Below are 25930 nucleotides of genomic sequence, written 5' to 3'. Positions count from 1 at the left end.
AGCATAGATGAGGGAAGTTCTTGCCTTCAGACTGTTCATGACGGTTTTTCTCGTGTAGGCAGGCCTCACTCAGTTATTTCTTCATACACATTGCGCAGGGATTATCGTGTACATCAGATGATCAAACGCTGCTAGGTCGAAAACAATCAACTCAGCCGAGAAGGATATAGTATGCACGGGTTCTTCGTTGACAAAGCATAAACTGTGAAAATAACATAAAATATATTTAAGTTTAAAGAAAATCACTTTTAGTAATAAATTGCTATTGAGCTCATGTCATTGTTTCGCTGTCACTGCGCATACACATAGCTCTCGATGAAGTAGATAGATATCGTTGGAACACAGCATCCATTATCACGAACACCCACGGTAGTCGTGTACAAACATCGTGCCGGTTTAATATTGCCTGATTGTCTCGAAAAAAGTTTGGAAGCTATGAAGTACCGCAAACCAAGAATAGAACAGCAAAAAGGAAAAGGTGTACGAGGGACGCCAGCTAGATTTAAGTCAAGGACCTGTTTTTTGTCCTTTATATTTGGTAGGTGAGCTATTAAACACTCGTTTGCCCGGCTGGCTCCCAGCGTGAAACGAGGTGTTTACCAACAGGTATCATCAAGCATCTCTAAGTTCGATAAACAAACCATTGACCATTGTGCCGTTATGGGAATAAATAGAATGTTCACTGAAAAATCAGCACAAGATAAGGAAGAAGAAATGCCTTTTGGACTGAGGACTAAACGTACCTTGAAAATTCCCAATCAATAATGCTATTTAATACTGTTTATCATTTAACAGTTCAGTATAAACAAAGGTAAGGTTTCAGGGAACTTTATATAATAAAGTTAAATAAACTAATTTCTATTAACGTTGTGTTTCGATAATCCTATAGTAGTTTCTGTGACGTTTCCGAATATTCGCCATTACGGGGGTGAGGAGCGTTAAGAGAGAGAGCTTTGGGAGGTAATGTCATGGCTGACAACAACGTAAAAAACTACTGTGTTTTGTTATTAAGTCAATAATCATATTGTAAATATATGAAATGCTATCCGATAGAAGAGCGGTTATGCCTTGGCTAGAATGAATCACTGACCCATTGGCTGATACAGCTGAGAAACCATTGAATCCCCCATCCCTGTGAGGCTTACGTGACCTGCAGATGATGATATTGTAAGCCTTTTTGATTTAATTTCATAAGTGGTCATCAGCCACCGACGGCATAGCTTTCCCGCAATCCAACACAGCTGATTGTTTGATTGAGGTTGAAAAAAATAAGTAGACTGCTTTTCATGACATCAATATTTACCTTTGTTACAATACTGGCCATTTTGATTCTGCAGTTCTTCTTTCATCATCAAAGTCGGTTTAGCTTCCACCGTTTCTTATTGGGGATAGGGTTCAAGGGCGTCGCGTATATTTCTTGGACGGCGCACTCCGCCCGCACCCAGCCGTTCGAAGAAGAAAAGTCGTCTGACTGGAAGCGATGCGATCCATTGACAGCGCTACATCTGCCGGCGCGGCAGCGTCGAATTGAGGAGCGTCGTTTGATTATTACGATGCTGATAATAGGAAGCCTGAAAAACGAAGGCAGGTCGGCACAAGCGACAAGAGCTTTACGCTATCGTCACAGACGCTCGTCTACGTAACTGCTCACAGCGTTGAACGAATTCCGATTTCGCGTTCTGAATAATTACAGAAGTAATCGTACCACATTAAGAGTGTATCATTTTCAGATTATCAGAGTAAGAGTGGATCATTTTCTATAGATCAGATGTTCATTTCATGGTTCGTACCTTTTAGCCGATTTAGGAGAAATTGCGTATTTAAGATTTGAAGAAACGGGACACGCTAGACGTATTGTTATGCGTATCTACGATAGTGCATTGAAATGCGTTGGAGTACAACTGACAAGTAATATCCATGTTAGACGATGGAATAATTTATATTGTTTGTCCTGAAGGGTTTTCAGTACCTTGGCGCGTGGTATTTTTCAAACCAGCTTCCCAATACCTGTCCAATAAAAATTAGTCAAAACCGTTGGCTCGAGGCATTTTTTTCAGCTGAACAAAAAAAAAAAGCATACAATGTTTAGAATATTAGGATTTGTTCAATTTCTTGAAGAGCCATCAATAAGTCATCTTGCTATTTCTAAAACCCGTATCCTGCTAATCATATCATTGCTTTACCGTTATTGAATCACCACATTGTGATGCACGCTATGTTTTACAGATTTATCAGCGGACTCCTAGTCACGATGATAACAAATAAATACTTCTTCATTTCGATAGCGATCCCCCGGGTACCTTATCAGCGACTACGATTAGGTAACCGCCATGCTATAGTGTAACAATAGAATACCTAGTAATCATAAAGTCGAGGCTGAACAGTTGCGGCTGCTGCGGCGAGTACGCGACAGACCATTCTCGTATAGTGTGATTATAGACTCCGTACTTGCCTTGTCTGACTGCTTTTTTGCACTAATCAGAGCCTTTGAAATTTTTCTCAGTTGTGACATAGAAAAGATACTGTCAACGCCCTGTAGCATTGGTCATATTATTCCTATTGCTTGTCCAAGCTTAATGAAAGATTTTCGATCGGCTGACTGGTTCTAGCATAACTTGGCACGAAACTTGTGGTATAACTTCGCAATTTAGCTTGATTCTATTTTGAATAAGTCACCACATTAACGTAACGACGTCTAGTGCCTCTATCTTTATAGATTCAGTTTTTCTTTGTAATCTGTGACGTCCGCTTGTATACGTGAAAATTCAACAAATTGTTGTTTTTATGCTATTTCGTCAGTCTTAGTCGGTGTATAATTTGAATTAAAGTAAAAACGCACGATTAACCGACCCCATTTCCCACGAATATTAAGTTAAAAAAAAAAAAATTTCATCACTTATTGTCATCTGTTTTTGATTCCGATGTGGATTTCCTTCGAGTCAGAATTTATTTCTGAAATTCTGTTACTATCAGAGAAAGACAAACAAATTTTATTATCTATCTTTTTTTCTACAGAAAACTGGTAAAAAGCTATTTGATTGATCACACTATAGAAAAGGCTGCATGTGAAGAAGTCCCGTATCGGTCTGGCAGAATACCCTAGAAAACAGGTCTGACATCTAAGATTGAGCGAAACAAAGACGCTATCAGGATCGTACAAGAGTAGATGGCTTTGCTTCATAAATAGGTTAAAAAAAAAGCATGCAACGGTAGGCGTTTGGGTGATCCAGAACACGATCGTATGTACACTTTGGAAACCCTGTTGGCAAATCGGTAATTCTCACCTTTGATGGCCATTAAACAAACACCCCAACCAATGTTTTTACGGTCCGCAAAAACTGCTAAAATCAAAGCACAAAATTTTGCTTTATCTTCTTAGACTTTTAGCTCAGTATATTTTTCTAACGTGTGGCATTACAGTGGAACAAAGAGTTAAATGTTTTTTTTGACGACGATTAGCTGCGATTTAGGATCTTCTTTTACCTTAAATAAAGGGTAGAAGTACGTAGCAAAAAATGACTGTAGTGAAGGGAATACTGGGAAATATGGCTGAATATATAAAGATATCGTGACTAGTCGACGGATTTTGGTGTGCCTAGTAAGTTTCCGCTAGCCAATAGTAGATTGTGCGCAGCTAGCGTACCTTGTCTTGTCGTAATCTATAGCATATACAAGTTTTATGGTTAGGAAAAATTTGCGGTAATTCAGTAACAACAGTAATGGGTTAAAAAAAAAAAAGTTGTCATTTAATTGGTACCTTTCAACTTACGTAATTGTTTTGAATGAGTTTATTTTTTGTGATTGCTTTTTTTTTTTTACTTCCCATTCAAGTTGAAATTTCAACTGAAATTGAAGGTAATAAGCATGGTTTTACAGCAAGATATGCAAAAACAATACAAGCAACCGCAACCATAACGAGAACCGCCATTAAGCAGGTTTAGACGCAGGTATGGAATCGTAGTTATTTATCAAACTTCGTGAAGAACAAGAACCAATGAGTGCACTACTGGAAGACATATTTTTTTAAAACGCTACCTGTAGCGCCCGGTAAAAAATCGTTCATGCGTAGTCGTATGTATTTAGGTGGTATGTTTTCTAAAAGCAAAATTCACCTCAGAGCGCTAAACTCGGTCTGCCGGTTCATCTCTGATTCAATATCCAGGTGAAACGCATTTGTTCGATAGTAGTACATATAAGTTATACCCTTAAATTTTCTTGATTCGCTTCGAAGCTTGAAATGTACACGAGATACATTTGTAACCTTCCATAGATATAATGTACGAGCCGGCCATACCATTACCGTAAAAAAGAAAAAGAAAAAAGAAAACAGCAAAAAAGATACGATATTTAGGAGAAGGTTTGTGGCTGAGATTAACACAGTTTTTTTTTGCATATTTGTTGAGTTTACCTAGCCAAAATGACGGCAAGATAGGTAAGACACCAGTAGACAACGTATCGTCGACGAGGGTCAAAGCAGTTGTGTGGACCATGTTCAAGTTTCAGCAGTCCGTCGTTTTTTTGTATGAGGTAACAGAAAGACGTATGCTATACGCAGGGGTACGGTAATAATGGTAGAGAATACGCTTACAACGGGTCAGCTACTTACAATAGAATAGAAGTGACTGGATGTTATCACCGTCGTTATCGCTCGAACGGTGGCTAAAAATGCGGCCATTACCGTTGACATCTTCAGGACAGCGCCTATGTCAAGGAAACTATTTTCCCGTATACTTAGCTCGTCCTAAGAGTCTAATAAAATTATACGCATTTAAATTTACGAAACAACTAAAAACCCGATGTTTATAGTAAAGCATACTTTATTTACCAGTCGATTGTAACACTGTTAGTGATAATTATAGTAACAACAACAGAGAGACGATATAGGAAGGCTTTTAAACCGAGCTAATGTCCTTGGCCCTTGTTTTAGTTATAATATATGTATATATATAAAATATTACGGATAATTGTCAATTATTGAAGTAAATTTTTTCGGATTAGCGCGTTGGAAGCTATTGCAGGGAGATTTTTAAAACTATCCGCCTACTTTTGCTTTTCACTCGATGCTCGCTTGAAACAGCGTTTATCAACTTTCAACAGTGAAATATATATACGAAGTTATAACGACGCAAGTTAGCGTAGAAAGTTTCTAAAGCACAAGCAGATCAACCAACATCGAAAATTTACGCAGCTATAAACTATAGCCATATCTGTCCGATCAAATATCGTAGCTCATTAAGTCGCGTAGAGAGTCGGATTGCCGCTGAAGTCTAGCTTCGCATGCACTGCGTTCTAGCCTGGTAAAAAAATCTCGAACGCTCGAGTTTGTTTTATCGCTAAGTTGCGGCTGTTGTCTATGCGCTGATGCAGAATACAGTCTATTTGAAACTGCCTGAATCGTAGCCGCTAGTCCTCAGACTGCGGCCTTGTGTATATCGGAGCCTTTAGCATTTTCAGCGACCCGCGTCGACTTACTTGCTTCACACTTAGGCACTAATACGTATAGAGGGCATCCAACCCACAGTGATGTTAAGGACTTCTATGAAAAATACCATATAAAGCATTCCCTATGTATATAGCTTTGAAGAAAAACCTGCCTTAAAATAACCTCTTGATATATATGCCACTTTGAGCAGTTTCATGAACCTTGATTAAACATAAAAATGTTTAAGACGTATTGTCGATGCTCCCGCATGTTTTGACAGCTCTCACTGATTCCGAATTGCATCTAGTTTTTGAAAATGTTGTACCGACGTGTCCAGTTGTCCATAACTTAAGAAGAAACACTTGACGCCCCTGACAGACGCACCCACAATCTTATAGTTAGACGATCTAAAAAATGTTCTCTAAGGGTCCTATCATAGGATTGACAAACTCGGAGAAGTTTTCTCCTGCTGAGCTAAACGGAGCGATCCCATGCCGATGCTCATATTTTGTAGCTAGTCCGATCAAAACTAGCAACTTACTTATGACCAAAAGCGTTGTTATTGTTACAAAACGATGCGTGCCAAACTATAAAAGTGGACTATTACATATTGATACAATTGTTATTATTAGGTAGTGCTAAATATCTCGGTTTATACGTGCAGTTTTTTTAACGTCCCTTGAAAAATACCGAGGACACTGAAAAATAGAGTTTTCGTAGAACGAAGCCGAGCGCGCGCGCACACCTAATGTCAAGAAAAGTTCCAGAGCTGGAAGTTGACGTATAGTCCAGCCCAAGGGTCGATTGCGAAAAGCGATACAAAGGGAAAAATGCAGATCCGTATCCACAAAGGCGAAAGCTATGCGTAGAAAAGCTCTTATGGCAATTTAGCCCTTACCACAAAGGTATCTCTGCGGGAACAGCTACCAAACACTCGTCCAGACTAAGATATCAGTTAAGTGGACTAGAGGGGTCAATAGAAGTCTTTTGTGGACGGCGAGTGATGGGGAATTACTAGGTACGCTCGGGTAAGCATTAGAACGAAGTGTGGGTGATGAAGTAACATCAATGACATCGTAGCAATAGACAGCTACTGCTATATCGGCAGCCTAAAATTACCTGTTGACTAGGAGGGTCCAGTAAATGCTACTTGCAGGTTATTATTGACCGTCAGCTTACAGTGTCTTGTACAATTAATCGAACTCAACGCAGTCGCGTTTGGCCTGCGGGCGCGTATTTCGTCTAACATTTTCCGTATAGAACATGAGTTCAGTCGCTGTCTCCACTCTGACGGTAGATCAATTCCATATCGTAGCCTTACGAACTCCTAACTACAGTGCCTACACATCGTCCACGATTGTCAGCTGACGCGCACCTCTTCGAGTGGGTTGCCATGGCTAACAAGCATGGGCACATGCTGCCCAAATTTCATGACGCTGGCAGAACATGTTACTGAAAATTAATAAATAGGCTGATAACAATTAATGAATAATAGACAAGTTTAAAGGAAATAACAAGGATATTACTAGGGTCAAGAACTGTTTGTGTGGTTGCCGCACCATCTCATAAATTTATTAGAGAAAATCTAGACGGGTTCTGCAGGACCCAGCTCGGTCAGATGCAGCCATATGAAGTCCTATCTGAAAAGGTTGATTTCCATAAGATGAAGAGGTTGCATAAAGGCAATCGCTAAAAATGCCATAATAAACAAAAAAAGATCTTCCATTGCGATCTGCGATGCATATTTTTACTTTACGAGTCTCAGATATCGGACGGTATGCACAACAGCGCCGCTGACATGATACGCCAGCAAACTAGCTGATACGTTCAAAATCGTGTAAACTCTACCTAGATTGCAAAATAAATCTACCTGATATCAAAACACCGGGTCGCGCTAAATCTCGAAGTTCATGCTTGTTAGATATTACAGACAAGACAAAACAGAAAAAACTTTAATTTTCCATTTAGATAGGTCACAACATAAGGAGAAATGAGGCTAGCTACAACCACGTGCCGCTATATCGACTTAAGCGTGCATTCTATATGCATTGTTCAGACGTGTTAACGTACGGGTACGAATTAGATCTATCAGTGTTATTTAAAAGTAGAACCGCTCATTACCAAAGCATATTGGTTGAGGATGTCAGTGTCTAGGCTTTATCGGCATCGATTAGTATTAACCTAATTCCTGACGTCGCTACAGGACGTAAAAAGCTCAACATACAGAGGCTGTATATATTTTACCATTGCATTTTTTCAAAACTCGTTTTCTACTATTCGTACTAATAAAACCAACATATAAAAACTACTTTTGCTTGTGGTAAGTGTTCCTTATAACATGAGATCAACCCAGGATGTGGGTGAGTTCAAGTAGTTTTAATTGCACTTGAGATCAGGCTGCTACGTTAGTGATAACCGAGTTCAACTTGCACTTAAGTTATATATTTTTGACGGTTCAGTTCCTGCTGCTGGTCGGTCCCTTTTGGTACTCAATTGAACGAGAAGCCTTTGACAGCAAAAAAGCTCCAAGTTAGATCCAGCTGATGGAACTTTAGTCGTCCTCCTTACACCTAGAGCCGGCCTTTTTTAGCCTTCTTTTCGAAAGGCATTTTTTATCCCCTCCATACCCTAGGTTATCTTTATATGAAGTATAGAAAAGGAGCACTTCTTCGCAGAATGGCTATTATTCGTTTGCAGGCATCGCATAGTGCCATATGTCGTACGAGTGAATGCCAAGAGGTGTGGGCTAGAACACAGGCTCAGTTTTTGTATTAGTAGTGCAGGGACTCCACGAGCGCACTGCGAGAGAGCATTTACGCATCAGAGCCTCGTATATGATAAAATATATCCCGATTCTTTCGTTATACCTTTGAGCGACTGGACTTACTTACCCTAGCAAACCCAAATTCTAGGCCATGCAGAGAAAAAGAAGAACATTTGTTGATGCAACAGCATTAAAAAACAAGAAGTTTCAACTATCGGACGGCTAATAAAGGGACAACGTTAGAGAACGCTGGTCATAGTTCCGTCTAACTTAAAGTTTCGCACACATCAGGCTGCCTTGGCGAAAGACTGCCTGGCTAAGCGCTTGAACCATACATGAATCTTCGCGTTTTGACAGTACAAAGAAATAATTTGCCATCAAAAAACGAATGTATTCCAGCAACAGCGCCTTGTTACGATGCTAAACTATCATTTATTTGCACTTCAAAGGCTTATGTTAGTGATTTCAACATTGTATCTGGGAGAAATCATTCAATATATACAACAAGATGCTGTCGAGCCCAATCATACATTGGGGCCATTTCATTGTGATAACTGGTTTAATGGACATAGCAGAGCCACCTGAAATGGCAGGCCGAACCCAGTGAAATGCGTTGAACGACTAGAGTACATTTATTAATTCCTAGTTCGTCTGTATCTGATTCACTATGAGAAACCCCTATCACTAACACAAGATAGAGAGCTTTTTATAGTCAAGATAAAGCGGAACTGACACTTTTAGAAAATACGGCATAGGCAAGCGGCATTTAGCTAAACTTGATAAGAAGACAATAAGCGCCTGCCGTTTTCTTCGTCCCAGCGCTTCTCTCGCGGCGGTACTCGATAGCCAGATGGGAACTGGCTGATTATGGCAGAACGACCAGAGAGCCGAAACACTTGCATGCCATACCCTTAGCGAATCGGAAGAAACATGTTAGGTTTAAGCTCTCATTCGTGTGGAACAATCTTTAACCGCAGTACTAGGCGTAACACTCGGAACATTTATTTCGATTTAGACCTGTGCCGAGGGCATCGGGACAAAGAAAATTCTATAGTCAATTAGGTTTAGGCTCGTTATAAGCTAACTGATGCTATTTAAATAAATGTAAATTTCTATTCATAGATGAATGCAGTTTGTTAGATCAGTTTGTTCGGTACGACGTGTGAACTTTTTTTTTTTACAATTGTTTACGTAAACATAGTTGTTATTGTTGATCAATGCCTGCATCGTCGCTATATATCACTTGCTGTCACTCGTACGGTAACTCAGTCTCTCCACCTTTATTCAGGCTTAAGATACGATAGTACATAAGTCGCGAGATTCGATTGTGACAGCATGTTTCTGCTGCAAACTTCTTAAAATTTCGAGAAAAGCAGTACTCTACAAAAACAGTCTTTTGTAAGTATGATGGAAAATAGAAAGCCTCTAATCCTAACTTTTGCATTGTTGCCATCGTCTGACAGCTGCGATTACCGTAGAATATCCATCTTTCGTCAATGTCGCCACTTAACACGTGAACGGGTCATTGTTGTGACGTGGAGGTGCAAAGAGAGACACGTTCGTCTACGTCTCTGTCTTCGATCATCACTCCAGTTATGCGGCACCAACCCAAGTGAACAAATGTAGTCTTTCGATGCCATTAGTTTGTTGAAGAAGTTTGTAAGAAGTTGACCTCCGCGACATCGTCCTCGTCATATGCGTTTATAGGGGACCTTCCACTGGAGTTCAAAATTTCCTGCTAGAAATTTTCGGAAAAATCATCGGTTCACGATCCTTCTTGCAGTAGATCATTTAGTAAGAATAAGGTTTATACAGCGAGCCGTTGCGGTCTTAAGATGAAGCTCGCACCTGAAAACCATTCTGATATTTCTTGTCTGACCGTAACTGTCCTACTGAGGGTTCAAGTGACGATATCCGTAATGTAAAATAGCGTTACGTTGGGCTACTATGAGATAATTATAGTATTTTTCGTATTGCCTGCTGTACGGCCTAGTAGATACGTTCATGTTTTAAGCTGCCCGCCGTAAAAAATAGTACCCAAAAAAACAACGGTCATTTTTTTTTTTGAGAATGGACACCGCTCGCTGCCCTGTATCAACTTTTCGAATTACGGTTGGTAACAACAATAGGTGCTTTTGTTGTTGTTTAATTAATAGAACGCACAAATTAAGCAGCGATCTTTGTAAGCGTTAATTGGACAATTAGCTTGCAGGCAGGAAGTTTCTATGTTGTGTAAAATTATGACGACTTTTAGGCACTTTAGACTAGCAAATATCTCTTCAGCTTGCTCTACGATAGGTTTCGCTTGTCTGTTATTGCGATTGTGCTGCCATTAGACATGCGGTCATCCGCTTGGTATATCAGGTAATCGGGTATCACCATGGAGCTCTTGGTGCATTCGATTTCTGCGCCTTAAAAAAGGCACTTGATTCAATTTGCGGGAGAATTTGCTCTTAGGTTTGCAGGAAATTTCTACAGTTGCAAAGTGAAATCGGTTGACGAAATCAACGAAAAAAGCAAACTTAATAAAAGAAGTCGTTGGTATATAAGTGCTTTCTACGGCTTGTGCTCTAATTATAACTGGAGCCTCTTTTCCATAAACTCAAAAAAGCGAAAGAGAAGGAAAGTTGTTGGCGTAACTCCGCCTGAAATACAATTCTCTGGACGTCGAGAACGTATCTGCTCGCCCACAGATCATTTGCAAAACGACAGAAAGCGGATCAAGGGTGCCTGTAAGGTAGTTGGCATGCCCAGTCAGCCGGCAAATTTGAGCAATGGACAAAGAACGCTAATAACGTTTGCATCGCATCGCATCGAATAAATGGAAAAGTGTGCAAACGATAACACTCCGCCGAAGGTTAGCAATAACAACGAGAACAAGAAAGGACCTTCGACTCCGCGCTCAGATGGCTTCAGGGTACTCTAGCAGGCATGACCGTTCAAACCTCTAATAAAATCCCAACAACTCCCATAGTCCAGTTGTCTTCTAAAATTTATTATCTAAAATTTAGGCGAAGAACACATACAGAAATGTGTACAAGGGTACGTAAATCTTTACGTATACACCTTTGAGGTAATTGTATTTGAAAAGAGCTAAAAGAGGTTTATTTTAGCACTTGAAAAAGGATTATTAACAAATTTACATATTGAACTACTTGATAGTATTTTGCAGATACAGAAATATCTTTTGTTGGCATAGGTCGCGTATAACTTGAATGTTTCAAAGCAAAATTTATCATTTTGTAGCCGTGGTTTATTGACCATATTTTTATCATCAAGGGGATCAACGCAGAGTTAAGAGCGACATGTTGTGCTATATTATAAATAATATATAATATAAATAATATCTTTGAGCTTGAGTGCAGACGCTTTCCCGTACGCCATATTTCAAAATGAAATGAAGGATTTAACTCTAGGATCAATGAACTGCATCCATCCAAAATTTCCCACCTTTGCAGGGATTATCTATAAACACATCATCATCATCATCGTGAACGAAAACAACAGCGACATTAGACTGTCTGTTTGTTTGTTCATACATCGCCTTTCAGATCAATACCTAATGTTGTCCGTTAACGAGTACAGCTTTTGCGATGAGGGGTTCGTTGTTATGGACAGCTCGAAAAAACGAACGGTCGTTTTTTCTTCTTAAATTAGGTCTTCCTTGGCGTCCGATGTACACACATATACAATGAACACTGCATGAAGAATTGATTTCTCATGTTCTTTTTTAGTTCAATTGAAGATCATGGAAAATGGATGCTGAAAGTTCAGCATCGGCGGCATCTAAATACCCCTTCTTTTAACGCATGGTTGACACCTGGAAAGTAAGCAAACCAAAAGGGTTTCTGTTCGCCTCGTTCAACTAGTGTTCGTTTACTGTAAGACCTAATTTGGAAATGCTTTTTGGGTGATCTCATCTCGAATCTTCTGAAAACAGTGTCGCACTCTGCAGAAACGTTGAACTTCAGATCTATAGATAAGGCCATTCTATTTTGGCACGATATGTAGGTAGCCGATCTGAGCAAACTCTGAAATACTGTACTTCTCGAAGTCTTTCAATGGCTGCTATCTCCATCCATTTGCGTATAAAACGAGTTATAGGCGAGGCAGGTTAAAGGAACAGAGCAACAGAGGACAAAATTCATGAAAAGGGAGGTGAAAGCAACTCGAGTTGTTGCGGACTTGCTATAAATGCAAGCCTTGTTAACAATAAAGGCTGATGCTTACGACAAACACCGTAATGTAACAACCGTAAATGACGGGGACCTATCCAAGACGTTCTATAAAATGAAGTTAGAGAAACAGTGTTTCAACCGCTACGGTTTCAGCTGTCCAAAGTAAAGGAGGACCATAAGCTTGGTTTCAGGCTCATAGGATATCATGACTACTAGAATACGACAATGTGCCTCTAGAGAAGTTGAGAAAAGAGGTTAGCAATTTGATTTTGAATGCGCAGTTCGTAAAATATCTATATCAGCAACAACATGTTACCGTCTATATGTTTCTAGCTCCACGTATCTGCTTTACTTTCCTACCAGAACGTTATAGCTTTAACGACAACAAGACCTGACTATCACGAATCTCACAACAATTGATCCGATTGGTCGCAAAACTAGGCTGGCAATGCACAGTCAGGCACATAGATACATTTTCGTCCATGTTCTCTTTGAACGTTCACCAAATGCCGGAGAAATACAGACAGATTAGCTACAGCGCTCCTAATAGACTGCCAATGGTGGCAAAATTTACCGAGGCAGAAAGTGCTCAGGCAGGAGTTAGCACCCGATGGCGGCAACAGCAACCCTCTAGGCAATCTGTGGAAGAAGATCTAGGCTGATAGAGTAAAATAATAGGAATAAATAAACAAAAAAAGCACTAGCCTAATATTAGGCACTCGGTATGTATGGCATTTTGTCAGAACTTAGGTCTGTAGACTAGGCAAGAAACGCCTTTTCATCGACCTTTAACATCTCCCCAGTTACCGGCCCAAACCCAGACACAATGACTGACTTTACACAGAACTATCTTCAATAAAAAAAGTGGCATCACAATATTTACATAGAGCAGAGAAAGGGATGGGTAGCTTCGCGAGACATGCCTAAGCCCAAAAGTTAAGCCAGACTTCTATTCATCAAAGAGTATAATCCGCATCTCGTTAGCCTAGAAGGAGCCTATTTATTATGAAATGCCTGAAATGATAACACAGTCAACAAGAATCTATATATAGCCCAGCTGTATTCACACAACGAGGCTATCCAAAAGAAAAAAAACTCGATAGATAAGACGAAGTCATACTTCCCCGTGATAATGCCAAACAATGCATGGCAAGAACTTTACCAAAGCTTAGCATTGCCACTCGTTTCAGACACAAAAAAATTCAATAATAAGCACCGCACATTTGGCAGTGAGTAGGGCCCCAAAAACTAAGACCCTTTGACGACAAAAAATAAATATATTTATTGAGATTTGGCGAGAAGTTTTGGAGAGTGATGGCGGCCACATAGTAGATATATATTTTTGCTGCAACTCGAATGAAAGGCTGTCTTTCGTTAGGCAGACAGAATGGCAAATTGGGCACTGCTTATTTAACTCCCAAGTCGTAATTGACTAATTTAAATCAAGCAAACGTATATGAAGGGCTTTATAAGAAATCGAATATTTCACTAATATCATTTAGAAGTACTTTACTCTTTCCACACAACGTTCACTCATTCAATAATACGTATGTCTGAACCGAAAGATCTCCTTTTACTCAAACGATGATTTTTTTTTTCGGTGAGAAGTTGCCGTTATGGGAGTTGTTAATCGCCGTTATGGAATATTTCTGGGCAGTCTCGTAGTTCGCTTTATTACATGGTAGCAGCCGCCCTGGCCGTGCAGAATAGAATGACGTGTCGAAGGTCGACCCAATCATGACCCCTGCGTTCTTCCGATTATGTGCCAGCTAACCTTCCGGTTACATCCTTCGTTTCTCTCATCAATTGTGGCAACTTTACTTCGAATCCATAGTAGTGTACATGTATGTACAATCATACGCGCGTACACACATATTCATTCACTTTTCCGGTTTCCTGTGGTACACGGTAGTTTATTGTATAGTGGCCACCTTCGCCTGTTGTTTAGCCCTCGCCGGACGTTTCTGCTATATAAAAATAATGCTCAACATGTTAGTTAAGGCGTGATCGACTACGAACATCCGGCAACATGTGGCATGCTGTAATCTTAGGTAAAACGAGGCCTTCGTCCTGTATGCAACTGCAAGGATAGCTTTGCCTGGCCAGCACGTTGGCGAGTTCTTTCAAAATAGTTCAAAATATTTCCATTCTAGGAATCTAGACGCTTATTTACATAGCAGTAAACTAGACTTGGTTAGCTCTAGATTACTACTCAGATTTACTTACTAACTTGATAAATGTGTGCGTTTCTTCTAGTTCTAGCGCTGGCGTACGCTTCTGCCCAGGAAACTTTACACTTACCAGCGGGAGCGGAGCTAATCATCGGGTTAGTAAAAACTTCTTTTCGCTGCCCTTTGCAGTACGGTTACTATGCGGACGTTGATAACGACTGTAAGATCTTCCACGTGTGTAATCCAGTTCCACAGATTGATCGAATTAAAGTGGAAAAGTACTCGTTTATGTGCGGAAACATGACGGTGTTCGATCAACTGAGTCAAACGTGCATGATCCCCGAATATGCTATTCCCTGTAGCAGTGCTGCAGACTTTTTCTACCTTAATAATAGAATCGGACAAAGGGACATATTTCTCCATGGAGCTCAGGATATTGACAAAGCTGAAAAGTTGGTACCTTTCTACAGTAAATATTTGGAAGCACCAACAAGAAATAATCGCCCAGCCGGAAAACCTCAAGGCTTTCAGAAGAGGCATAGGAATCCGGCCTCGTTCATTCGAGAAGATCGGAACGTGACTACTCTCAGCGAAAAGATTAATCCAAATCGTCAGTACGTGCCCTATAATGGTGGCCTTCTGAACGTTCGGAAGAATCCTGCAGCACAAAGACAATCATACAAAAATACTACCAGACGCAAGACCACCCCGTCATTTGGGTCCTTACCAGGATATGGCAACCGATTTAATCTAGATGTGATTAACTTCCGTGATGAAAACTTCAGAGTGCGTCAACTAAGTGTAAACGATGGCCTTGATTCTCCTGAAGGCATCCGTAGAAGGGATCGAGCTGAGAAAAAGTTCGTGACGTCTGTTGAGCGACTTCCCGCTGAGTCTGGTGAGGCCTTCGGAAAAATAGATTCGGTCGCAAATAAAAATGTACCTGAAGTGGGGGTGAAAAGGGCGATGCTACGTCCGATAGTTGCTCCAAAAACTGTGAAAAAGGATGTTACGAAACAAAAGCGTACAACCGCAACTCCTATCAAGGAAGTTACACGTATCATTGAACCAACTACCGAATCAACCAAAAGAGCATCCGAGGGCGCAAGTAATGCATTAATGGCGTCTACGTCAGCTCCTACGTCTAAGAATAGTTTTCAGACAGAGTCCGATCAGGCACTACCTAACGAGCCACAAAGTAATGCTGATAAGATGAACCGGTCAAAACAAACGGACTTGGTTCCAACGGCAAAGAAAACCACGCCAGGTAAAAATAAGAAAGGTACTATTTTGTCAAAATCTACAAAGACCACAACGCTAACAAAAAGTACACCCAAACCATCGTCTGCAATAGCTTCCACAGAGCAACCGGTCGCTCTCGAATCCGACACTCAGACTTCAGCGCCTGTTTCAACTTCTTCGGTTATTTCCGCCAAAGGAGGGCATAACATCAGCAGATTTTCCTTAACCCCCGAAAAGCCCTCTCCTTCAGCACCCGTTGCATCTAAGCCCGCCCAGGAAATAACAACATTGCCTGTGTCCACTGCAACATCTGCCTCCAGCAGTGCCATGGCCGATACCACTTTATCCACGACAGCAGAACCTACAATTTTCCTGTCAACGTTACCTTTGCCAACCTCAAAGCCACAATCAGTTAACACGTCGGAAGAAACTATTGATAAGGCAGGCTCTGTGAAACAAAATAAAACGAGTTCCTTCTTAGTACCTGTCAGCGAATTACCGAAAGCTAAGGCCAACAAGGCAACATCGTCAGCAACAACATTGACTACTGCCAAGCCTAAAGCGATATCTGAACAACCATATCTTAAAGCTGATGCTCGTACTGCGAGCCAAGGTAAAACCAGTACGGATTCTCCCAAGATCGTAGTGACACTCCCGTCACTTTTGGCCACTTCTAGTACTATAACAGAACACGACCCTATGATCGTATCGGATGAACCCAACTTCGAAAAGTCAGAGTAGACACATTCTACTTAGCGTCTTATAACTGTACATTCTATCCACGTGCCAACTAGCGAACCTCGCTTTAACAATTAAGCTAATTTATTCTTGCCCTTGCCTAGACAATGTTATAGAATTCGTAACGATGTTTAAGCTCATCAGCGGACGCTGATTATGTCTAGAGCGTTTCTTTAACTAGAAACATTTTTCTTAGCTTTTCATCAGATTGAAGAAGGTAACTGGGTACGCCCTCTGTCTAAAACTGTTACTGTGTATCTATATATATATTGAATTTAGAACACAATATAACACTCTATCACGAAATTCCGACCACAGTGTACATGTGTCAAACCCAGCCATTGCGACTTTTCTAGTCCTGTATAATGACTGCCTAGAAATGTCTCGAAGAAAACGTTTCAGTATAAAAATGTAAATTTACATGTACATATATTAGATAAATTATTTATGCAATAAAATGTTATGAAACAACGATATTTAACAGATTGGTGTGATCATCGATTATTATAGCGAGTCGTATTTAAGGAATATAAGCTTAGATCTGCTAGTTCAGAGCTGATATGCAGTTTTGTTAATTATCTATAATAATAATGTAAATTGAGAAAAAACAGAGGGCTTGCTGGAACGGGTTAAGAATAGGCAGACTCCCCTTGGCCCACAGAACAACAGTGTGACCAATTGGTTATTAGCTGCGCTTCCATTATGTACTCCACGTGCCTTATAATATAATTATATACGTAGCATTAAAAAAAACTACATATTGTGCTTATATACATGAGTTATTGTAATAAACATGCTAAAATGAGCAGCCCTGCGTGACGAGAACATTGTCCATCTAGTCACGCTATATTTAGTTAATCATAGAACTGCTGTGTCGAACGAAGCCCTCCCCTTAACTTATGGATATCTTTGTTTCGAGTTCTACGTCCAATATCACCGTTTGATCGGACAACAGCCTCCCACCACGAAACGTACCGTGTGTCTTGCCCGGATTCAAACGTAAGTCTAGTAAACATAGGTTACTTATGGATCAATTAATTTCGCTGGCATGGGATATGTACGGAAGGCTCGCGAAGCAACTTAAGGCGTTTACAGTGCATATTTGACCTATAAAATAAAATTTACCTCATTTTTTTTATGGACAACCTGCCGCGCGGTATAGGAGAGCCGGCAAAGGTAGGCTGTTTAGACTTTGTCAACTACATTCGAGCAGTCAACGTCGGAGAGTTCCTGGCCGGAAAGTTGTGTGGTACGTTCGTTATTTACACCAACGCATGGGATTAACTAGTACACTCGATTAAGGACACAGGTGCACTTTTGTGTTAACCTCGGGGAGTTAAGAAAACGGAAGCAAAATATTGCTAAATTAACGTAATGGGGCTGTGTATCCTGAGAGCGACTTCAGAGAATTGTGCAAACGCTGAGCTAAATTTGCAGATATGCGACTCGTGAAGAAAAATAGCCGATAGTAACCGCGATTGACTGTGCCTCATTCCTTCAGATATTTAGGCAATCTTCAGCCGATATAGTATTTATATGCCCACATGACGGCGTTGTGGCCAAACCGAATACATCGTGAATGGCCGATTTCCACAAGTTATAGACTCGTTTTTGCGCCTTCTAAAATAACTTTTAGAATTGCATAAGGGTTGTTAGCAATGCTAGAAGATTTCTCACTGTAAAAAATCAGAAGCGCACACCATAGACTTTTTCCGTAGATGGGTTTCAAGAATAACGGTTACGTACATGGCTTGTTGAGATAGAACATTTAGCTACTCCACTTCTAAAAGAAAAAAAACGACTTTTTGGCAGAAACTTTCAAGAAATCGACCGCAAGTAATGAACTCGAAAGAAACCCATTACGCTCACGCGTCTCTACAAATTCGTTTTCTTCTATGCGGCGTCTTGCCATAGCGTAAAGCAAATAAAGCGACAGTGATACTGTTAAATTGGGCCGTTTATTAAAAAAAATGGCTTGTCTGCGTGCAAGCGCTTAAGTTTTTGCAGTACCATTCGGTCATGCGCCTGTAAGCGGCCTTTCGAATTGAACCAAAATTGTTCATGGACAGTGCTATCTTGACAACACTGCCGTTCATTTGTAGTGAAGCCTTTAAATTAGATTGCGAGAGGCCGAAGGTGCGCCTAATCAAAGGAGATTAAATATTTACCAACTAACTTCTAATAATGCGAGCGAGCTACATATTTTTCCGAGAATTAAACTTAAAAAACGAACGATAAAAAAAATGTTTGTATACGCTAGTTACTCATTTATATATTAGAAACGACTTATTCGTGTTTTGCAGTAAGATCAATGTATATTTCGCCTCTACCTTTAGGCCATAAGATCTAGCGTGGCTATTTTCTTCTAAATCAGCTTATCTTCAAGAATACGCTAGATAAAGTATTCCATTTGGCTATGTCTAGTTGCGTTTGACGTGTACCTCCCTTTGCACGCATACTGGGTAGTTAAGTAACAAGAAATTCATGGATCGCCATAGAAGAGCCGTACCACAAAACAGGTGAATTTTTACCAACTTCAAATGGTAGCCTTTGCCATACGTAAGATTCATCTTATTATGCCTGACTCTCGTAGTAACGTAAACGGTTTGTACATTATTGAGATGCTTTTTCCGATTGTTTGTTCAAAACATTGAGTATCTCATCCCCCTAATGTACCACAGCTAATAACTCTAGAGTGAGTTATCTTTTTTTCGATATTATTATTACCAAAGGTATTCTATTCTCAAACTTCACAGCTCTATTGTATATTTCTTGTTGCGATGTATAATAACGCAAAAAACGTACAAGATGGCCTGTCTGTTTGTCTCACGGCCGCATCAACTTCAAAATCATAAATGTTACCTAAACTTCTTCAAATTATCTTAGTACGGAGAAACATTTATTGGTAAAAGACGTGCACTAGTGCTTGAAGATATACTTAATATGGTACTAAGAGCAACTTTAAAGTCATTCGAGCACTGTTAAACAAAGCATATTCGATACAGCAGAACAAACTAACACACAAGACATTGTTCGACGGTGCATTCGAGTACTAATTGAGAAAAAAAAAAAAAAAAAAAACACTCCTTGGCATTTATTCGATTAACGTATCCCTCTCGAAAAATTGCCCTCATCAAAAATCAATGAGGGCAGTTTTTCGAGAAGGATAAATTACAGAAAGCTTTTACCCTTGCTTGAGTTCAACCTAGACAAAGAGTCTGTCTTTTTCTACTAATCAAAAATCCAATTCCGTGAAGGAATTGTTACTCCCAGTAGCGCAAATTCCCAAATTTGACATCAATGTCTTAGTCACGGTGAAGACAACTATGGAAATACAAAGGGGGTTCTATTTTTAGCGCTATCTAGACATTTTTCCGTTTAGAATAGAGGGACGAGACGGAGAAAGCTTTGCGCCAGGTGTGTTACAGGGGTGGGGGAGGTAATTGCACTATCTAAAGGGAACTCAAAAAACAGTCGGGTTCGCTGCGAAACGCTGGAGGAGACTGCGTCGTCCTTCTTACGGAAATCTAGCAAGAGGCAAGCAGACGCCCTCAATAGACGCGTGATAGAGTAGCCAATAGAAAAAGAGAGAGTGACTGAGCTGAACGAGAGGTGCTCAACATGAACAGGGATGGCCCCACACAGAGTTAGACATCTTCAAAAAGCCGACCTCACTGAGGAGATGGCCCCTCGCACGCTGCTGTGTACTTGGACATTATATATACATATGGCAATGTATAGAACAAGGAGCTCCTGTAACTCTATTGTCGCAAACGTTTCCTAGTGGGATGTGCCTATCTCATTACTGAATTCTCTCGCATTTCTATTGCCGCTGCTGGAAGGGAAAAAGAAAGAGGAAACGGGGCGCGATATGTGGGAGCGGGAGTAATAAGAAGAAGGATGCATAGTCACAGGAAGCTATCTACAGAGGTTGGCTTGCTATCTATAGAAGAAAACTTAAATATGCTGATCCACCGTATATGAACGGGCATGCAGAGCTTTACCTAGCTATGGTAATCACTATCTGATGTGTCAACAGTAGAGACGCGTGCATCCATAGATGTATATTGTAGCATTTGCTGGAAAATGACGCGTCAGTCGCCATCATGATCCGCTGTTGAATTATTGAATGCGAGAAAACATTTTCTTAGTATTAGGATTTCAGTTACAAGTAGCAACCATAGCAAGCAAACAGAAGTTTCGAAATAAGATTAGGGATACCTATAATCATCAGTTGTTGTTCCCGTACCGTATCCAAATCCTTTACCACACTAAAACCTTCAGACCATTGATTCAATAGCTGGAGCCGTCCATGGCGGCCATCGTGTTTTGTGTATTTATTTTCTATAGCCGCTTATGAGGAATACAAGAAAGTTGCCACTTGATTGAAGATTGCAAATAAATACATTAATTTGCCGCTCCCATCAATCAGCGAAGCGACATGTACGCCTGTGCTAACGGATAATGTGTATCGAGCAATCACAATTTCGAATTATCTAATGGCAAGTGATTCTTTGAAAAGGACATATTAGCAGCTCGAGTATTCCACCTGTGACCTTTACCGTGACCCCGCATATAATATGAATACAGTAAAAGTAATACATCTAGTAGGTATATCGCTTTTAATGGAAGATAATTTAAATAGAAACAACTAACGACTTCGTTGCCCTTAAAAATCATACGACGCGGAAAAAATCGAGCGAAAAATTCGGACAATGATGAGTGGGAAATGCGTTGTGCCCGTGAGTTGAATCACTTTCTAATTATCGCACGTAATTGAAGATCTGTTTAATAAATATACTGAGTAATAACCCTTCAAGGATTTTCGTTTCACGTTATTTCGGCTTTCCCAAAACTAATTAGTGGGAGTAACAGTAGTTTATGGCAGGAGGACTCTCTTTTCCATACATCGTTCAGGCATCTCAAATGTAATTGTACTGTTTCAGTCAAGTTATATATCGATTCAGCCTGATATAGGCTGCCTGTCATTTAAGATTTGTTTTTTAAGGAAACCTCCTTCTTTTGATTTCGTTGAAACAACAATATCTGAACAATTGGACTAATGAATGTATACGCCCAGCTATCTCTACACCCGTAGTAGAGGCGTCGACTTTTCCGAATAAGTAAGTGTGCGGGGTAGCTTTTTCCAAGCGCGGGCTTAGCCGCCTTGGAAACTCCAGCCAATTCGATAGTAGAACGAGTTCTTTAGCAGCTATCGCTTACGTCGTATTGATCGCTGCCGTTACCATGACCACTGCTACCACCGCTATTTCAGCAACTGCTCTCTGTTGGACCGCATCATGAATATAACATATACAGCACGCCGCCTGCTCCTACATAGTTTTTAGCTCTGTGGGACCAGCCACCCTCGGGTTAAGTATATGAAGTTGACGAAGCGCTACTAAATACCCAGAGGCTCTTTAGCCGCCAAAATACGACACGCGCTACCTGTGTCTGTGCGAATTTGCGCTGACGAGTTCACCGTCTGCGTCCGGCCGAAGCCAAATGGCCATACGAAGCTCAGGAATACTGTAGAACGCATATTATCTTCAAGTACATACATGCTCCTGAACAGAACCCTGTTCGCTATACACTTCAAAAAAAAAGAGTAATAGAATCAGACTGTGTTCGTTTATGCATAGAGTTGCTTCGTTCGTTTTTATCTTTCTATGTTTGCTCTCAGCAGCCGTGTCCGTTTATGGGAAAGAGGCATGTGGTCATAGACCCGTATATAAGTAAAAAGATCCTCACTGTAACTACAGCATGTATGGACGGGTAGTTTATGTTTGGAGCCATATGTATATCCTCTGATTTATCAATCGTAGGACATATATAATCAAAGGGTAATATTAGGTTGTTTAGCATAAAAAGCGAGATAAAAGTGATTTTAAACCTTGTGGTTATTTTATTTTCAGTCAAATTATGCACCATTACTACGCATAACTTTATGCAATTTGTGTGCTAACCCACTTAGTCCGACGCTATACAATGCATTTTCGGCCTTATATTGAGACTTTAATGGTTTTCTTATTAGTAAATTGCCTGGATAATAAAAATATACTTTGTAGCGAAAATCTCTAATTACTATGGTAGATGAAAGAGAACGGGCAACTGTGAGCCCCCTCGAAATTTCGTCGAGTGCTGTCTTAAAAAAAAACTTGTTTTCCTTTGCTTATTACTTATGATTGCCTAATTTATAGGCTCATCGCTGACAGTGATGCCCTTCAATTGACCAACTAGGCCTTACAAAGCTGTGGTACATAACATTTGCAGTAGACCCGCGGACAGATACCTTGAGCTATATAATTGTACAGGTGCTTTATGCCACGGCCTAGTTGCATCGACCTATTAATGTCAGTAACTGTGATTACCGTAAAACATCTATTTATGATCAGAGTGACAATTTGACACAAAAGTAATTTACATATTCGTTCTTCATCCCAACTTCAATTATATGGCACCTGCTCGTCCCACTCTGTCAATTCGCTTGAAGTAAATAAATATAGTTCGATACGAACACTTATAAACTTTGAAGTGGATCAGTCTCTGTCGCAACCCGCAACACTTCACCGTGTTCTCCCTATACGGGGCCTTTCACCAGAGTGAAAATTTGGTTCCCACGATATTTTGGGTCAATAGCGTACGCTAGACCCAGTAGTAGATTTCTTCCGGAAGGCAAGATATGTACGAAGGGCTGGGTCTGCCGCGAAATCCGTAAGCTATTCGACTCGAGTAGTTTTCATGGCTCACTGAAACTCGTTTACTAAAAACCCGAACAACAATATTCGAGTCAGAACTTGCCGGATTCTCTTTGTTTTACCTTAATATATTCTGTTAGATGCTGGCAGCTCATGTTTCCAGTCTATTTCCGATTCCGGATTGTTTCTCCATGGTATCATGCATTTTCGTTCGCCTCATCCTGGTCTATCTATATAAAATTCAAGTAAATCCGTTCAGTACTATGATTCATTATAATTTGCTTAGGCAAAGAGGGAAGGCCGATCCGTGTGCGTCTTTATTTCGAGTAAAGGAAAGAGACGACATATGGCGCCTAGGGATTTGTTGGAAGTAATGTTTAGTGCATTAGTGCTCCAATCCTGTAAAGGGCACGAGCAGATCAGCATCGAATTTGCCGTATGAAGTTGGCTCGCTGTATTAGCTATAGCAGTAGAAACCGACACGCATACAGGAGAAAATTGCCAACGAAACGGTGTCTATGGTGAGGAAAGTTCCAGCCAAGCTACTGACTATAACTGCGGGTGCTTCCGCTAATCGGCACCGTTCCAGCTGATATATCTGAACAACGAGAGAGGGACAGATACTATTAAGACGGGGTGGCAGTATTTCTTTTTCGTTCGACTTCGAAGACCGGAAATGATCTAAATGATTATTTAGCCTGATGTGGCTTATGAATACTCATTCATCCAACCTATCGATGTAATCCTGGCGAGAATACATTCCAAGACGAGGCAGTTTCGATATGCTATGGCCTACACGTCTCTAATCGATGCTCTGATTCGATCCTGAATCTCGGAACGGCGTTTATGCGAGAACCCGCGTATTGGCCGAACGCAGTGTCGTTAAATAGAGTTTCTTATGTTCAATGGTACTTTAATTAAAAAGATATCTGGTTTCCCGGTAGAATCTATCAAAGACAATTTACTTATTATTTGCACTTGTGTCTAGCATATATAAATACACGGTGTAACCATAGGATGGGTTTGGGCATTTCTCTCGAAAACGATGGGATTTACGAAAAAATATAATTCATTGGTAAAATTATTAGGGAGCATCTACAAATGTAATTAGTTTTTTTTCTAGATACTACTGTTTTTTCGGCCCCTTGTGATGCAGTAGCAGCATGTTTGCCTATTAGAGCCAAGGGCAAGTCGTCCAGATTCGAAATTACGTCTCGACTCATATCGTCTTGTGCCGGCCACCAGCTATGCTTAACGGGATTGCATAATAGAAAGAAACGTTTGGGTAGGACCGTTCCAGAGACATCGATACAAATCTTTTCCATCTATCGAAAAAGGTCGTGGAATTGTCCCATTGGATAGATACCAGTTTCGAGCAAACACATTTCTACGTTTTTTTAAAATTGGTTTGAGATTTTTCAGTGATTTTATTTATTTATTTATTTTTTATTTTTTTTTTTAGTGATATATTTGACTACAAATATACGTCAGTATATTCGTCGTAAAGGTTTCACGACAACTACGCCCAATGACTTTTCCCATGTTTGGCCAAAATGGTACAGCGACACAGCAGAATACCTACCTATTTTTATTAGTTTTTTGTTAGAAAATCGGTTGTAAAAATATTTAAACCCTTCTCTAAAATTACGATAACCTGCAATATTTATTTTAATAAGTAGTGAAAAATTTAAATGTAATCTCTAAGAAATTTCTAAGAAAAAGTGACAGTTTTCAAATTCGAATTTGGCAAAACTTATTATGTTTATGTTCTAAAAAAATCGATCGAAAACAAAGAAACATTAGACAAAAAAATCACATGCAGACACAGTAGAACTACTAAGAGAAAAATAACTAGATAACGACCCTTCTGTACCTAAACATAAGCGCGAGACACTAAAAACTCAAAGCAGTAAAAAAGTATTGGCTTCGGAAGAAGAGTTAAAGAGCATTTTTTGTTTAAAATAAGAGGATAAATTCTAAGGGGCAATCCCACATCAAAAAAAGGTTAAGGTTCCGTAAAACAAAAATCAAGCTTTACCAATAGATGCACCCTCGAATTGGCCATGCGATCGTACATTTTTTTTACGAGCTGCATCGTCCCTGAAGGGGACAGCGAAGACTGGAACAAATAATCGCCCTGCGAACCACCAAATCTATTATAAAGGCCCATTGCTATAAAGTATAGAGGGAGAAGTAATTACAAGAATTGGATTCTAACAATGATCCAAGCGCCGCGAGACATTGTAATAACTACCTGTAATTTTTCATCTTAGAAATGGGACGTTTTCTTAAATCTCTTCTTAGCCTTAAATGTATAAACATCAAAAATATTAAATTTTTCGAATTTTACGTACCTTGTTGTGAAGGATTGATGGAACACTGTGGGTCATCTGTCTCAGTTTTAACTTGAAATATTTATAGATTTTCAAACCTGATATACGTAAATCTCTGATCACGAATTGCTAAATCAGATGATTCTATGTTGATTTACCGGTTCGTTCCTATTAGAATCTGTTTTTGATTACCGTGCTAGAAAATGGACAACCTCTTACGCGTTCTTTTATTTTTAAAGATATAAGTTTTGACGATCTATTGTCGCTGTAGATCATAAAAACAAATCAACATGTTATCGGCAGGAGTGGTAACATTTACAAGGTTCTGTAGCGCTGCGTGAGCGCGACAACATAGTACCTGAACTGAGACAACAAAATAGACAA

At 40.0% G+C, this 25930-nt stretch overlaps 1 protein-coding gene and 1 long non-coding RNA gene across 7 annotated transcripts; one reads left to right on the top strand and one right to left on the bottom strand.

The window, feature by feature from the left end:
* LOC147752502 (uncharacterized) lies at positions 1–25930 on the bottom strand. 6 transcript variants are annotated; one of them, XR_015313923.1, is made up of 4 exons: positions 25568–25930; positions 6542–6874; positions 1304–1679; positions 1–202 (listed from the first exon to the last, which is right to left on the bottom strand). It is a non-coding gene; the product is annotated as an uncharacterized LOC147752502 (long non-coding RNA). The 6 variants fall into 6 exon arrangements; XR_015313924.1 differs by having other exon boundaries at positions 1304–1571; XR_015313927.1 differs by lacking the exon at positions 6542–6874 and adding an exon at positions 1791–2057 and having other exon boundaries at positions 1304–1571.
* LOC111267700 (uncharacterized) lies at positions 14378–16996 on the top strand. Its single transcript, XM_022846109.2, has 2 exons — positions 14378–14415; positions 14621–16996. Exons 1-2 carry the CDS (start codon positions 14394–14396, stop codon positions 16516–16518), a joined length of 1920 nt encoding a protein of 639 aa, XP_022701844.2. The 5' UTR covers positions 14378–14393; the 3' UTR covers positions 16519–16996.

The sequence above is a fragment of the Varroa jacobsoni genome, unplaced genomic scaffold (genome assembly GCF_002532875.2).
Source record: "Varroa jacobsoni isolate VJ856 unplaced genomic scaffold, vjacob_1.0 scaffold_1213, whole genome shotgun sequence".
Taxonomy (NCBI): domain Eukaryota; kingdom Metazoa; phylum Arthropoda; class Arachnida; order Mesostigmata; family Varroidae; genus Varroa; species Varroa jacobsoni.
Note: the sequence above shows the minus strand (reverse complement) of the source record. Positions and strands in the feature narration are given on the sequence as shown.